General features: G+C 44.2%; 1 protein-coding gene across 1 annotated transcript; it reads left to right on the top strand.

Annotated features, from left to right (window-relative positions):
* The first annotated feature begins 2,553 nt into the window (after positions 1 to 2,553).
* Positions 2,554 to 6,253, top strand: MYOD1 (myogenic differentiation 1). Its single transcript, XM_073350625.1, has 3 exons — positions 2,554 to 3,204; positions 4,746 to 4,824; positions 5,466 to 6,253. Exons 1-3 carry the CDS (start codon positions 2,656 to 2,658, stop codon positions 5,714 to 5,716), a joined length of 879 nt encoding a protein of 292 aa, XP_073206726.1. The 5' UTR covers positions 2,554 to 2,655; the 3' UTR covers positions 5,717 to 6,253.
* The last annotated feature ends 11,363 nt before the right edge of the window (positions 6,254 to 17,616 follow it).

Below are 17,616 nucleotides of genomic sequence, written 5' to 3'. Positions count from 1 at the left end.
CGCGTGTGCAACCTTCGCGAGCGACTGACTCCCCTGTATTCCTCCTTCCCCCCCCCCCCCAACCCCCCTTCCTCTTCCCCAACCCCCGCCTGGCCCGTCCCGCTCCTCACGCCCTTGCCCCATCCCCGGCCGCTGAGAGCTGTAGCAAACCCCACGAGCCGGCGTCCATGGGCCTTTGGTGGCGTGTTGGTTCCTCCCGAGCGTGAGGGGCTCGTTGCACGGGCTCGCTTACTATTTCCCGGGAGCGCTCAGCACCGTGCCCCCGCCCCGGGGGGCTGCCAGGAACCCCCTCCCGTGCCTGATGCCCTTTGAACACACCGCTAGGCCTCTCTCTTTCCTCCCCCCCCCCAACATTTCCTCCCTCTTCTAGATTTACACCTGATTTCTCCGTCGTGTGAGAAAGACACCCCCTCCGCACGGTATCAGCCTGGAAAAGAGGGGCACACATCCGGGCAGGCTGATCAAATACTATTTCTGTCCCAGAGAGAGCCCCGAAGCCAACGGGGGCTGCAATAAACGGGGAGGGGAGAAATGGCTGGGTGGCCTCCGGCTCTTTCTGCAAAGCAAGTTCACCGCGGAGAATTGCCTCGCGACGTGACGACAAGCTGCGGCTTTCATTTTAGAGGCAGCCGCGCCACAAAGCTCACCTAATGCCTTTCCCTGTCACCCGAAAGGCTGACGCGTGACGTGAAGGTCGAATATATTTCTAGATAATCTAAGGCAATGATTGCCTTTCAGGAGCCATTCTCCGTACACCCTTGACTCAAACCCCATACCCACCCACTTCCAAACTCATTTCCTTTGCTTAAAGGTGCCATCTCTCCCGTTGTTCTCTTAAACGCGCTTTTTGTCTTCTTGGTCCCTATTCTCACAGCTTTGCATACAGTAAAAAGCAAACCAGAGACAGGAACAAACAAATCAATTGCATCTTCAGCGGGAAGCCGGCGATCAATGCCAGTGTCCCCTCCTTTCTTAATGGGGGGAGCTGGCAAGTGGGCACGCACCAGACGGCTCGCACGGCGTTCAGGCAAAGGCCGTGACGCTCTTCGGCTCCAGCTCGATTTATTTTAGGGGGTTCTTTTACAGATCAAACTCAACAGTACGATTATCTGGCCAGAGGCCTGGCATTACTATTACAACGGAGTCACGACTATTCAAAGTGACGGGAAGTCTACGTGGAAAGTTTTCGAACCGTTCAATGTTTTCTCCTGTCAGACCACAAACTGAGTTAGTCACGCAAAGAAAATGATGTAGAGGGGAAAACACCGATAATACAGTAGTCCCTTTTCGCCTTCGGACTGCTTCCCGGACTCCTTGAAAATCAACTGAGCCCTATTCCTAGGTACAAAAGTTACACCGCATTATTTTGTTTTTCGCTTTTGCAAATCATTGGATGAGAAAATATTAGGGTTCCAGGAGAGAAACTAAAGGCTGGAGAGAGAGGGGAAAACCGTAAAGTGCATCTGTGTGATCCTAAAAACAGGAGCCAGCTCACTCGCATTTCCTGAAAAGACACATTACAATAGGAACAAAACAAAATCAACCTGCAATGCGAAGCTATATTTCCGTCTGAACGAAAAAGTTGCTATTCCCATATTTACAAGAAGGGCCAATGTTCCCTTCCAAGCGAGACCACTCAATATATCAACCACCGGGAAGATACATTTGAAAGCTACCACTAAAGGAACGTATATTCCTTTCTTTGTCACTCATTTGGTTCCCTCGTTTTATTGTATGGTTTCTTAATCGCTGAACAGAAGAGAACTTTTGTAAAGTGCAATAAAAGAGAAATCTCTATTTTAGCCAGCTAGCTCTACCTCATCTGCAATAGCCAATAGTTCAGTTTAACAGCAGAAGTCTTTTGCACGTGCCAAAAGACTCCGCAGAAGAAGCACAGATCACAACCTGCACATAGGTGGTTTTATTTTCTTTGCAGTATTATTAAGCAGGAAGCCTTTCCATAAAAATAATATCCCCAAACATTTACATGGACACAAAAGCCTAAAATACCATTTGAACAAGGGTGAGAACAGGAGCGCTCGTGCAGAAAAGAGTTAAAATAAAGATGATCCCACTGTGACGCTTATTTTCTGGCTGCAGTTTGACATTTGCAAAAAGTTTCCTACAACTTCTGCCTGACAAGGGCTCCAGCTGCCCTCCAATCAGACGCGACCCCTTCCCTGCCCACCCCCTCCAAGACCCCAGCCGCTGCCTCCTTGGGGCTAAGGGATTGGCCGGCAGGTGAAAGGGAGCTCGCCCTGCAGGAATCCCCACCCGCCCTCCAGCAAGGCTTTGGGATAAATAAGAGTCACAAATTGTGCTATCTGGATGGCCATCGGCGGAGGGTATTTCAGTGTCATGCCAAGGCAGATCTGAACTGGGGAAGGGAGACAATCACCAGCCAAAGCTAAAGAACTATTTCGTCTAAGCCTAGGAAAGTGTCTCTCTCCCAATTAATTGGAGACAGTGGTGTGAGAGCGACTTCATTAAAAGTCTGGAGGGGGTGGGGGGGGACAGTTCAACTAAATTTATCTGGCGGCTGGAAAATAAACTCCCCGATCAAAGCAGTTTGCTTTGCACCGATCGGCTGGGTTCCTGTGGCTTCTGCCCCTGCTTTTTATTCCTGCTCAGCCCGTCCCACCCTTTGCTGCCCCCATGGACTTGCTAGGCCCCATGGAGATAACGGATGGCTCCCTCTGCTCCTTCTCGGCGGCCGACGACTTTTACGATGACCCCTGCTTCAACACCTCGGACATGCACTTCTTCGAGGACCTGGACCCGCGGCTGGTGCACGTGGGTGGCTTGCTGAAGCCGGAGGAGCACCCCCACCACCACGCGCACCACCACGAGGACGAGCACATCAGGGCGCCCAGCGGCCACCACCAGGCCGGCCGCTGCCTGCTGTGGGCTTGCAAAGCCTGCAAGCGGAAGACCACCAACGCCGACCGGCGGAAGGCGGCCACCATGCGGGAGCGGCGGCGGCTCAGCAAGGTGAACGAGGCGTTCGAGACGCTCAAGCGCTGCACCTCCACCAACCCCAACCAGCGCCTGCCCAAGGTGGAGATCCTGCGCAACGCCATCCGCTACATCGAGAGCCTGCAGGCGCTGCTGCGGGAGCAGGAGGACAGCTACTACCCGGGGCTGGAGCACTACAGCGGCGAGTCGGACGCCTCCAGCCCCCGCTCCAATTGCTCCGACGGCATGGTGAGTGCGCCCGGGGCGGGGAGGCTGCCAGGGCCCTCGGCCCCTGAGATGGGAAGTGAGGCCCCCTCCTGTACCCCGATCCCCGGGAGGAAGGAGAGGAGGAGCCGCCCCCGGATCCCTGGGAAAGAAACAGGGCGTCCCAACGTGTTCCCGGACCCTGGGATGGGAGATGAGGTCCCCATCTATACCCTGATCGGGGAGAGGGCTCCTGTGTATCCTGGCCCCTCCCTGAGGTGGGAGATGCGGTCCCCTCCTATACGCTGATCCCTGGGAGGAGAGTGGGCTCCTATGTATCCTGGCCCCTCCTTGGGAAGGGAGATGCGGTCCCTTACATACCCTGATCGGGGAGCCCGTCTTTGAAACCCCTGTGAGTGTAGGGAGGGGAGTGTCTGATCCCTGGGAGAGGAAAGGTAGGGATCCCCATTCCGATGTGCCTGCTGTCCTTATCTCTGAACCCTGCAAGGACAGACCTGGGGCAGAGTAGCTGGGGGATCTTAGAAATAAAGGTGGGAGTCACAGAAGGGCTGGTGAGAGATACGACCTAGTTTTCTGGCCTCAGTCACAGTGGGTGCTATCACACTTTGATTTCAGTGAGGAGAGCTGGGGCCCTTATGAGGGCACCCCTGAGGAAGGGCTTCCCTCTGTGACCACAGTGCAGCAGCAGATAGGGGTACTGCGGGTTCCTGATCACCTCTGAGTGCAGCTCTGGAGAAGTCTTGCTTGGGTTCCACATTCTCTGATCCTTATAAGGGGAACCCACAGAGAGGGGAGCTCCTGATCCTGGAGCAGGGGAGCAAGGGGAATCTCTTCACCTCATTGTACAGCTAGGGCTGCAGCCTAGCTGTCCTTGGCCCCCACTCTTCAAACACAGAGTACGTCTGAGATGGGAATCACAGTAAAGCTTTAGGACCCACTGGGACAGAGGGCTATTCCCTGAAGGGGATGGTCATGACTGGAGCTGAATGTTTGGGAGGATAATAGAGTTAGCAGAGCTGAGGGAAGATTTATGGAACTAATCCCTCCTCAAAATACAGCATTCTCTTTTCTTTTGGTGGTGCGATCTCTGTCATTGTGTGTGAAAGTATCAAAGTATAAACCATACCAGGCAGGCTGTTTTTCTGTATGAAATGATAATGGAAAGAGCGTGAAGAAGAAAGATGACTGATGGGGGAAACGCTTTTAAAATATTATGATAATTAAGTGCTTTCCCCATCATCTCCCGTAACAAATCAAGGACCAAATGTTCTGTACTGTAATTCAAAGAGTCAGAGCAATCACTGATTACAATGTTACAAATTTTTCTTTGTGTGTGGCAAAAAATCCTTGGAATAATTCGGTAATAGAAAATATTCTGGATTTAATATCTTCCCAGAAAGGTTTTTTCCCCTCATTCAGGGAAGCTAAAAATTTACCATATTTCAGCAAGGACTGGGGCTATGGTGCAGACTAAAGACTGGAATATGAAATTAGATGGTAATTGGAGACTTTGTGAAAATTCTGCTTCTGAGCTGGTGTCATGCATCCATTCTTTTGGTTTCCAGATGGAGTACAGTGGGCCCTCTTGCAGCTCTCGCAGGAGGAATAGCTATGACAGCAATTACTATACAGAATCACCAAATGGTGAGTATTTGCCTTAATGCCAAAGACAAGTGTGTGGAGGTGGAGACTGTCAGCAGAGAAAACTTCCCCTGCCCCTTCTGTCACGACTTGTGCTCAGCCAGCAAGCTGTGGGCACTGATACAGGACAACCCCTCCCCCAATTGTTTCCATGATTCTGCTTGCAAATGTGAGGACATCTTGTATATGCATTTCATGTAACAATTATATTCCTTACACTGTGCTTTGGCATGCATATTCGTCTCTGAAAACAGGCTTCAGATTTTAAACTGCTTTGCAACAGAGACTGACCCACCCAAAAACTTGGATCCAAACTTCGGAGAAGTTCTCAGCTGAATCCAGGGCAACCAGCCCCATTTCGGTATCGAACCAAAACCCTGGCTCCAAATTCCCTCAGACCGGTAGTAGTCCACATCCAAATTTTGAGGCTTGGGCCCTTCACTACTTTGCAAGTTCTAATATTGTCTCTGATTTTTAGGGATTGGCATCTTTCAATAATATTTATTTGACATACATTTCCACTGAATCTTTATGTGCTCAGAGCCATGCAAGGCTGGTGGTTTTTTGGGTCCTCTGGAAGAATACTTCCCCTTAGCATTAATTACTTATTGGGTTTATTGATCTCCTTTTAACTCTATCCTTAGATCCAAAACATGGGAAAAGTTCAGTTGTCTCCAGCCTGGACTGTCTATCAAGCATTGTGGAGAGGATTTCCACAGATAACTCCACCTGCCCAGTGCTGCCCACAGTGGAAGGTGGAGCTGAGGGCAACCCGAGCTCGCCCCAAGAAGGAGCTACCCTGAGTGAGAGTGGAGCCCAAATTCCCTCACCTACCAACTGCACCCAGATTCCCCAGGACACCAGCAGCAGCAATCCCATCTACCAGGTGTTATAAAGCCAGGTCCAGCTGCTTTGTTGTGCAAACACAAACTGCTATATGCTGCAAGCTCAAAGACCTGCCTTGAAAAGACTTAAGTATTTCTTTTTCCAGTACTAAAATATCTCTGAAAATTCCTTCAAATATATAATTTTTCAAGCCTATATTACTTCAAAATACACTTAATTATTTATTGGTTGTTGAACTAAAGCTATTTAATATGTCTAGAGGTAAAATTGCATAGCACAAGATGGCCAATGTTTATAATCTGTGCTTTGGGGAATGGGAACCTGGCTCTTGAGTTCTGCTAACACTTTTGAAAAGAAGAAAACGAGTCAGGAGTAATGACATGAGACATCCTTACTGTTACCCCCAATCATGCCCAAAATAAGGTTGTGGACCATTTTTTATAATACTTTTTTGTATAATTGTAAATAAGAGTTGCTTTGCAAAAAAACCCACCCCAAACAAAAATACAAAAAAAGGAATTAAATATTTAATGTTGCTTGGTTTGTTGTGCCAAACTTTAACTTTATATATTTATACAATGTGGTTGCCCAGAATGTTTTCAACAATATTCTAAATAAAGATCCTTATTTATAAAATCAGTGGTGTTATTCTGACTTTCCTTAGGGCTTCTAGAATTACTACCACATTTAGGAGTGGTGCTCCAAGGGCTGCCTTGGCAGGAGGAAGATTCAGGCTCTGATTCAGCAAAGCAATCCAGCTATGCCCCTCGGAGTCCCGTTATCACGTTAAATTGCTTTGGTGAGCTGGGGTCCATTTTTGTGGTATCCCACTGAGGTGCTTTCTGACCTATTTCTTTCTTAATAATCTGAGAAATCTACATAGAGCCAGACATACTTGGCACTTTAGAAGCATAAAGACTCATTCCCTGCCCCAAGGAGTTTACAATATAATGGGTCAATCTCATAAGGCACTGTATAAGAGCTAAGTATTATGAGAATCCTGAATTCCCCTTACACTTAATGGGCAGTCAAGGTTATTCAGCATCCTGCTGGAGATGCTGAGCATCATGCAGGATCAGGTACCAAATTAGCAAATGACTGTTTAGATAAGAAATTATGTCCTAACTCTAAGCTGACATTCTGTATTTGAATATTCATGGGCACCAGAAAATAAATGGAGCTCAGTTGGCGCTATGGAGCTCAGATCCATGCCTCAGCTTTCCCTAAAGTCAGGGATGCTCATATTTGAGGGTCCAGATTTCACATAATTAGAGAAAGGCCTAAGAAGTGAAGTTTGGATTTGGATTTGAGCTTTCCCTATCTTTGGAAATGCTACAATCCAGGGATCTGGTTCTGGTTTGGAGCCCTCTCTAAAAATAACCAGTGAACTAAATCTCCTTCAACGTTTGTGATCTTGCCATGAAATTTATATGCCCCGAATACAGATTTATATCAATAAATTACTATTAGTCCACACGTGCACATTTGTGCAAGAATAACCGTCTGCTCTGACACAGAATGAAACAACCCATTCTTTTCACATCACTGTGATTTATGCATTTATTTAAACATTAAAAAAATAAATCTTAAGAAAATCCCATAAGCAAATGACTGTATGTTCCAAATAATTCGGTAATGGTGCAGCTGAGGGGCTGCCTGTGGGAATCATGTCTCACATTGGGGAGTAGGTAGCCCCATGTTGGATGGAGCGATGCATCCCCCCCTCCCCCAGCCTTGTGGAGCTTACCCAGAAGAGGTGTGTTCGGAACCCCCTCCCAACTAAAGTGGGGATCCCTCTTTAAGGACTCCTGGGGACAGCATCAGCCAGGGGAAATTTCTGGAAGCATGGCTCACACAGTGGTGACATTAAACCAGGGTGGAGGCACACAGCCTCTGCATGGATTGCCCCAGCCCTCCACCAATCTTAGGTGATTCTCAGGCCTTGTCGGCTGGTTCCATAACCCAAGGATCAGAGAGCAACTTTGAGAGAGGATCCTCGGGAAGTTTTCCTCCACACTGGTGCCTCCCATTGGCTTTACTGTGGGAAGGGGTGATCCAGCCCACAGAAGTTAATACTGCCCCTCTATCTAATAAGTTCTTCCTTGACAAATTAAAAATAAATGGACCTCAGACTGCTCTCGTTTACACTGATATAAACCATTTCAGCAGCAGAATGGCAGCAGTGTAAGTTTGATCAGAATCAAGCCCTAATTTATAAAGAGCAAATACATTGATTTAAGGACTGATCCAATGCCTGCTGAAGTCAATGATTAGACATTGCCTTCACTAGACAATGGATCAGGCCCACAGTGAAAAAGATGCCTTGCATGATATTAGTGTCTTCTCTTCCCACACTCCCAGGCTGGTAAAAGTATCATGGATGTAAATTTATGCTCATGTACATTGAAGCCAGTGGAAGTTTTGCCTGCTCAGGAAATACAAGACTGCATAAATTATTGTTATAAAATTTGGGCCTGATTCCCCACTGCATTGGTCCAGCTTTACACCAGGGTTCATTCAACACAACAGAGTTACCCTTATGTAAAGCTGGAGCAGCACAGTGGTGAATCAGGCCATTTGTGTTGGACAGTGTGCACACAGTTCCCTGTTTAGTCTTGTATATTACATTTCACTTATTTATTTTAGTAACCCAAGTTTCCACATACTGACGTTAATGTTACAACAGAGAACAAGCACTTAACACGTCCCAAAATAGACAGATGGATAAAAAAGAAAAATTATTCACACCTTTACTATGCAGGGCCCCTTCTTTTTCTCCACTGACGTCAATGGGGAAAGGCCAGTTGACTTAATGGGAGCTGGGATGGGGTCAATAGGGCACTGACGCATGTAAATATACATTTTAAGGTTCATTTTTTGTTCAATTTTTAATTTAAATAAGGACTATTGAAGACAGTGTAATTTCTCCCTCTCCATTTTGAACAAAATAAAATGCTCCTGGGTCCAAGAGTGCTCTGTGTTACATCCGGGCACCAGTGTAATTGAGTGAAATAGATTTTATCAGAGGTTTCAGATCTGGATTCCAAACACCTCAAAGTTATGGATGTTTAAATCTCAGGGTTTAGTTAGCCCATGAGAGAGGAGACATAAGCAAAAGTGAAAAGCAGATTAAACATGTGGTCCAACATTTTCAAACTTGAATGTCTAAGTTTAGGCTCCTAAATCTACATCTGAGGGCTGCATCTTGCAAGGTACAGAGCACTTGAACCAGTGAAACACTTAAGCACATGCTTAAAGTTAAACACATGATTAGTTCCACCGAAGTCAATGGGATTATTCACATGCTTAAAGTTAAAAATGAACTCAACTGTTTCACTGAATCAGGTTAGCGTGTTCAGCATCTTGCAGTATTGAGCCCCCTACATAAAAATTACCTGATTTTCAAAGGTGTTGAGCACTTTGTAGCTCCCATTGACTTCCATGGGATTTGTGGGAAGCAGGCCAAACTTTTGTCTGAAATGCCTACACATAGATTTAAGAGGCTAACTTCAGGCATGGATTTTGGAAAGCACCAACATTCCTCATGGAATGTTACTCCTCTAAGGAAACTCACATACATATTAAAAATGAAAGGAAGGCTGTGGTCTTTGGCTGTTCAGTGGTCTAAGGATATGTAAGGATAAATATGTGAACCAGGAACATTTAATTTTCTTGAATCAGGGTTGACTGCATAACTCATGAGTGTTATATTGAAGCCAAATGTGATATGATAATTTGTTTTATTCAGATCATTGTTATAGGTAAAGTACAATACAACAAATTTATATTTTTATTTGTATTTATTAAGATCCAACCCTGTGCTTTGAACATTGATGTATGCATGATGTGATGATATTTATGATGTAAACAAATACCAGAAATAGAATTGGTTGATTTTTTTCATTCAGTTTAGAAAATGAAAACATATCACAAAAAGCTGTTCATTTTTCCAAAATTTTTGATTTCATACACAACTTTTCATGACTTTTTTTTTAAATCAAAATGATTATAGAAAATTTTCACTTCCTAAAAATATTATTTTAGGTAAAAAATGTAGATAACCATTTCAATTAAAATTTCAATTAAAATGCAAAAAATTAAAAAGAAAAAAAATGGGTCAATTTCATACTGTGAAATTTTGTATGGCTTTTTTAAAAAAAAGTTCAATCAACTCTAATCAGAAACATTACAGAATGCAAAGCTATCCACCTAGAATCTGTTTTATAACAGATGCTCCTTTTGGAAAATTTGGCTTGTCATTTGAAATAAATGATTAAGACCACTAGAGATATAAAAAGATATGAATAGGGTGTGGTTACTCCTAAAAATAGAAAATAAGAAGTGTATTAAGCTGGATCCTGTCTATTAGAATTTATAGAGAATTTTAGTTTTAAATGACACCTTTGGAAATAATATATCTTGCTCTTGGGGAGATATGAAAGGGTCTGAACATTTTGCAGAGAAAACCAAGGGTCAAATACTGCTCACTTTACTCACTGAAGTTGTACTACAGTCATCAATATGACTACACATAGGAGTACATGGAGAAATATTCAGTTGTAAACTAATCAAATATTTGTTACTGGGTACAGTTTGGACATTAATAATAGGAGAAATAATATAATGTCTGTCTGCTTTTCTCTATACATCATTATTAACCTGATCCTGCTCACTTGGACAGCAATGAGAAACCTCTTAACTTCAGTGGAAGCACAATCAGTCATTTCCTATATATCACATTTGTGGTGGTGATGTCCATAGGATAAATTGCAGAGACATGTAATAAACTGCCTTTATCATGCCCTGCACTCTCTTCACTAATCCATCTCTACCATGACTGCTTCGAATCCAAATCCCTCTACAACTTCAAACAAGCTGCTGTTTTTTAAAGATCAACCTGCCTGAAAAAATGGCCTTGCAGGAAACAGAAATAGCTCCAATCAAAATGTTTATCATGTTCTAAAACGTTTCTGAACTACTTTTTCTGAAAGATATGTGGCAGCTACAGAATACATGCTGCTGTGGGGTAATAGAAAGGTCTTTTGGAATAACCTCTATAAACCACTCGAGGCTTTACTAGTTGTAAGTAAAGCAGCCTTCCCAAACTCATGACACAGGTCCTTTATACAGCACCACCCTGTATTCCATAAATGTGTGTGTTTTATACACACATACACACACTACTTCTCACATCACAGTGATAGTCTTCTGATAAATCACATTTATGTCATATATTTGCCTACCTCACCTGGACTTTTCTCACTAATGCTTCGCAGCCAGAGCTAATTTATGTCTAATCTTTCAAATCTACTAGTTGCTTTCCAACAATCACTATTTTATTTAAAATAGAGACAGGAACTGTCACAAAAACATTGCTTTCTTTCCCCCTAAGTGTGAAGTGTGTTCCCTCCTCAAAATATTTGGTGCTGGACCTGGCAAAGAGTAGAAGGGGACAGGAGTGCGTCTCTAAGCAACCTTTCATTTCCCCTAGTAGAAGGGCTAACCAGAGACTGAATGGGACCCCAGTGTAACAAAGCAGCTCTATATTGTGCCACTTAAGGCAGTCTCTTCCCACCCCCAGTCGACCCAGCAATGCCTCCTATGCTGAGTGAGTGGTGTAGACCCCTCTATGCCAGTTTTATGCTCCCGGGAGATTTACTTATTAGGGCAGCTCCTTTGTGCTACAAAGGGGATGGAGCTGGGAGCTACGGTCTGGCCCACTGTACATGGAGTCATTTCTGAATAATGACTTATGTGTTTAAGACTTAAAAGTAGAGATTAATTTACCTCAACAACCACAATATCTCTCGGAGCTCTCCTGGTAACTGAATTAGTAGAGGATTTAGCTCACATTTTTACAAAAGGTCAATAATGCTATAATTTTCTGTATAGCCACATTAGCAGCCCAAACTAATGGATTATTTTATGTAAGCCTCAACAAATTATACCAGTGTTGCTGAAATGTAGCAATAATAGGCTACCAAATGCTAGACATGAATTAAGTCTCCACAGGATTAATAGCAAAAATGTATCACAGAAGTCAGCCAGCCAGTTTGTAACTAGACTAGATCTTTTCTCAAAAGCTCAGAGTCAGAATCACTGGTACACTTGGCCTGCATAGTGTCACCAGAGTGGTGAAACCAGTACACAGTGGTAAAATAGGCCTTCACATTCCCGAAAACCGATGGGTATGGCGCTGCAGATACAGGGAGAAAGCCTGGCCTTACTGAAATCAAATGTAAAACTCCTACTGATGTCAGAAGGATCAGGACTTCCCCTATTGTATTTTTGTATCCTTGGTATAAGCATTTTATTTTAGTAATCAGACTTTTAGTTATAAATCAACATGCCCTCATCTTCTCCCTCCCACGCCAAAGGAACAGATGTTGTTTAGCACACTGACCTAAGACTTAGAGCATGACGTTACTGCTATCAGCACTGACCATTTCAACTGACCTTGAAATACTTTTTGTGACTGATGATAACAACTGTTCAAGAGCAGCATCTGCAGGAGAAAACGTAAACTGCATTTGTTTCCCCAAATACGCTGTATTTTTAATCAAATGTCCTTTTTTTCCCCCCTCTCAGTTTTTGTTGATGAAAAAATAGCTAGGTGGGGGAAAGAGTATTATCACTATTGTACTAGCAAAGTGTTCAGGAGCCACAATTGGGATCAGGACCCTATTGTGCTAGGCACAATAAAAAACACATATGGAGACCCAGGCACTACTCTGAAGTTTTTTACATCTAAGCAGACACAGAGCCATAAAAAGGATTTAGTATTATTTTATTAGTGTGTAAATTGTGAAGGGGACACATGCTACAGTTCTCTGGCTGGCTGATTTATAAAGTGAAAAGGGCATGTGCATGAAGATGCTGAGGGATGTGGGCCATGAGCTGTGGTCCTGGGGGAGATGGATTCCTGGGCAAGGGTGGAAGTGAAGTAGTCAACCATGCATGGCTACTGTAATGGAAGGTTCCACAATCCAAGACAAAGTTTAGCAGTGTGTCACAGGGAGATTGCCTCCACATATGTGGTATATAATATGTGCTATATTAGTGAGCAGCGTGATATAAGAAGTATTTTCACACGGTAGGAAAGACCTTTCCTAAAGACACAGGTGTCAGAGTTAAGCAGAGATGTTGAAGGTTTATGGTAGGCCATCCCTAATAAGCTATGTATCACTTACCACACCACCCACAAATGTATATTTTGTAATACAACATTCCTTTCTTTTTAATCATTTTGTTTGTTTGCTTAATCATTAGATGAAAGGAGGCCGTTGCGAGAACATCATTGACTGCAGTACAACTGTGGGTTTAGTTGATTTTGTTAGTGGATTGGGATAAATAATCCTTGGGGACAAACTGACCTTACTGACATGCAGGCATGTCTCTGTCCATTGTCGCCTTGTGGGTGTTGTCAGTAGCAGAAAAGTGGGTTCAGTCAGACGTCTGTGTTGGACTGGCATGTGTGATTTCTGGGATGTTGTTTTTCTTGATTAGTGGGTGGGATTAGGGTACTGAGTGACAAGTTATTCTGCTAATAAAATGCTATTTGGAACATAAATAGTTTGGCCAGCTTGCAAACCCCTTCTTCACCTTGGTGAGCATTTACTCAGCTGCATGTTCCTACCTGAAGTGAGTGGGTTTACAGGTCCGAGTAACTGTTTACCATTGTGAGTCAGGGAGATACATTCTGCCCCCTTGTGCAGTTGTTGGGTTTTTTTAATTGTCACATTTCCTGGTCAGAATTATTGGCTGGCATTTCTGTGCATTTCTTTGATGGTTGTGTCTGTGTGGGGAGGGGGAGGTGTTTGGATTTTGTTGTTGTTTTGTTTTTTTGGGAGATTCACATGAGAGTCTGTGAGCCAGTGCCTGAGAGATGCACTCTTTGGGGTGGAGACAGTGCGCTCGTGTCTGTTCAGCACCTAACACAATGGGACCCCCAAACCTGGTTGGTCCCTCTAGGTGCCATTGCAATAAACATAAAATAATAAAGAACAATAACAGCATCTGGCTGGAAGTGCTACATGTTTCTGATAGTGTAGAAGATAGATTTTTGCTTGTTTGGTGAAGGCATTTCACTCTTGGAGAGCATTTAGCATAATATGTCTAGTCCTCAAGCAATGAGACACTGAATGGGGACTCAAGAGATCTGGGTACAGTTCCCAGCTCTGCCACAGACTTCCCCATGTGACCTTGGGTAAATCACTTAATCTATCTGGGCATCAGTTCTCTATCTGTAAAATAGAGAAAATAATGCTGCCTTTTCCGCATCCCTTGTCTATCTTGTTGATTTAGACTGTAAATTCTGCAGGACAAGGACTCTCTCTTGCTGTGTGAATTTATATTACCTAGCACAATGGGGCCCAATCCTTCTTGGGTCATGTAGGCACTGTAGTTATACAAATTACATTTTACTGTAATTATTGTTATCATATATTTACTTTTACATCGTACTCACATTGGAAGAAGGAACTGAGCCAATTCTAGGGTGTGTAAACACACTGCTTAGTTGTTTATCCTAGTTTCAGGGGTGTGCTGTTAAAAGATTTAGGCTGCTCAGAGGTCTATTCTGGTGCTGTATGCTGTAAAACGAGCATAAATTCTATGTCGTTCATTGATACTAGTATATGTAATTGCTGTTTTCAGAAAAAACACTAGAGGGCAATATTACTATGAAAAAGAGAGGTCTTAGGTCCCTTTAGTTTTTTTTTTAAATATTCATTTAACCCTAATCATATGTCTTCATTGTTCAGCCATAAAATATCATTCACACCAAAACAATTACTTCAAGTTAATGGGCCAAATTCCTCCACAGAGTACCCCCATCAGCGATTACGGCAGAGAGGAGTTTGAACGTTTTCAACCTTGTCTATAGGTATTAACAATGTGGGGCCACTTTCACGGCTGGTGAATGTGCATGAAGTGGTGTTTGTGCACGTGAAATCACCTGTGTGTATGCACATATGTGAAGTTATTCCTAGGAGAGATTTGAACCTTTCTGGGGTGCGGCCCACCTTTTTGTTCTGTGTTTGTACAGTGCCTAACTCAATGGGGTCCTGATCCATGATCCTAGGTGCTACAATAATAGGAACAAAATAAGACTAATGATGGCGTTGCACCAGGGACTAATCTGGCCCATCACATGTATGTCACTATTATAATGGCAATCTGATAAAAGAAGCAATATTTGTCCTGCCTCTTAATTTATTTTTGTAAGGATTCCCTGGGCACGGGTGCCTCGCTCTGTCACGGTCTGCCTTATTAGAGATCCAGAGGTGGTTGAAACTCTTATTAGGAGCTAGGCCTCTGATCAGAGACACCTCTACAAAATTCAGCCCCAAATGTGCTCTTCCAAAACTGTACAAATGCCAATTACATTAACAATATGCCAAACTAGCAACGTCATGAGTCCAACTAATGATGACCCCCATGTTTGAAATACATGTTTGAAACACCTAGTGAGGTGTTAGAAAAGGACAACTCTGAGAAAAGAAGTTAACTTGCGGGGCTAATACTCTTTTCAGCCTTCACTTCTCCCCCCCCCTCCCCCCCCCCCTCCAGGAAAGGAGCTAGCAACGTAGGGAGTCGACCAAGGCACAGCACCTCAGCCAGCACAGTAGAATCTCACTCAGTCCCACCAGTTCCTGGAAAATTATTGACAAAGGGTTAGATTGTCACAGGCTTCTGCACAGGTGTGGAAGGAGGAAGGGGAGGGCACTGCTACCCTGAATTGTTCTTCTTAAAACACGGGGAGCTTGTGTCTAACAGTGATATCGTTTCAGAGTAACAGCCGTGTTAGTCTGTATTCGCAAAAAGGAAAGGAGTACTTGTGGCACCTTAGAGACTAACCAATTTATTTGAGCATGAGCTTTCGTGAGCTACAGCTCACTGCATCCGATGAAGTGAGCTGTAGCTCACGAAAGCTCATGCTCAAATAAATTGGTTAGTCTCTAAGGTGCCACAAGTACTCCTTTTCTTTGAGTGATATCGTTTTTATTTAACCATTACCTAACAAACACAACAGCAACTGATGCGGACTGAAGCCTGCATCCCCTGCAGTCTCAAGCCCGGCCTTCCAAAATGAAGCTGGCCTTTGGTCTCCGAATCTACACCCAACATCCTTACTCAACACTGATCGCTACTCCACGGACTCCTCTGCTTGGCTTTGCTCAGACTGGGACTCCAAGGCACAGAGTGCTGGAGACCAGGGGCTGCTCCCCAACGCTCTCACCTGTGAGCAAGTGGGCGGGTGGGAGGCAGAGAAGGACATGAGTCCTGGCTCCTTACTTATCAGCTTGGCACATAGGTGGGAGTAAGCTGTTCTACAACATGATGTGAGGTCATTTACTCCCTCCCCAGACCAAAGGGGAGCAGGAGAGGAACGGTGCCTCCTTGAGTCACAATTCATTCCTTGGCCTGCTCCTGAGGTGGATAGATCATAACATTACAATCTAGTCCTATGTGAGCAAACAGTGAAAAAGAGCAAAGGTAAAGCCTCACACGCTGGTGGTTTGTTTATTTGATTGACAAGGACAGTTTTGGTTTTGCCGTTTATTATTCTTGATAGCTTGCTAGAAAACCTGCCGTAGTATGTTTCATACAAGTCACGACGTCTTAGTAACATATGTGACTACACTAGCGAGCTGCTTCTAAATGCTGTGTGCCCTCGGCTGTTAGATCTTGGCTGAGGAGGTTGGAGAGGCGGCCATTTGGTGGGCGTGAGTGATGGGATGGGCAGATGCATGAAGGACAAACTAGTGAGGTTTTACTATTTTTAGTACCATGAGCGGGAATATTCCCACCATAGGCCTTTTCTGCTGATGACTCCAAATGTAGCTCCATTTGTTCAGGCAAATCTCTTATGTACATTCGGAAGCCTTCTATACCCTGGCCTTTTGGAGTGTGCATTGATGTTGTCTGGGGGGGGGGGGGGGAGCGTACTTGCTTCACAAGCTTCTTATATGCAAAATCTTATTCAGATAGAAGATCTAGAAACTCTTTTATCCTTTATTCTAGGGTTGAAAGCCAATGAATGGAGCACACAGGTTTAACAGCACATGTTCAATAGATGGCTCTATTGTGCCCTCAATTCTGCTCAACGAAGTTGTAACCGTGTAAGTGAGGGCAGAACAGAACACCTAGTATCTGTGTTATGCATCTTCTGTCTGATGAGATGGATCTGGATAAAAAGAAGCTCAGACTATGCGATGCCTTCATCTGGATTGTCTGCATGGACTGAACCTGGACCTCTGAGCCTAAAAGTATGAGTGCCTACTGTCTAAGCTGAAGGGCCCAGGTTGATTGGTTTAGTGACAGTAGCAAACTCCTAAATCTCCATGCAATCCCGGCAGGACAAAGACACGCAGACTGCCAGCATGGATTAAATAAGTCCATGAATAAAAAGAAGATTCCCAGGTGAGATGGTTACTAATATTGATGATGAGATCTTCGTCCTGAAGCTGGACATTCCCGTACATTTGTTCAGTGGGGTTAAGGTTCAGGACATAGTTTATTTCCTCACATGGAAACTGCAAACATTAGTGAGAATGCTCCACAGCACTTCTTTAGTTCTGCAGCTGTTTCTATAGCTCATGCCTAGAAGCTGACTGGTGGCTTCTTTCCTTATTACAGACATTGATTGAACCCAGTGCTTTCAAACCTCTCAAGCACTATTAAGAAGCCATCTTGAAGCATTTCCAGTACCCATTATCTGCGGTTGTTCTTTTCCATTCTTCCTTGAATGATTCTGCATGATCTCTGGGGAAGAGCAGGAAGATAGTCACACACTGGACCTGCTTGCTGTGAGCTGGATGTTCATGTTTTACCTGAATCTGTCACCTTGTGTCATCTGTTCTGTGGCCTCCTTTTGCAGTAGGAGCTGTGTGTTCTATTGCCCTGTAAGGGACTAAAGGATGCTTATGGGGACACATTATTCCTTAA

This window comes from Lepidochelys kempii, chromosome 6 (assembly GCF_965140265.1).
Source record: "Lepidochelys kempii isolate rLepKem1 chromosome 6, rLepKem1.hap2, whole genome shotgun sequence".
Classification (NCBI taxonomy): Eukaryota; Metazoa; Chordata; order Testudines; family Cheloniidae; genus Lepidochelys; species Lepidochelys kempii.
This window is presented reverse-complemented; position numbering and strand designations above follow the sequence as displayed.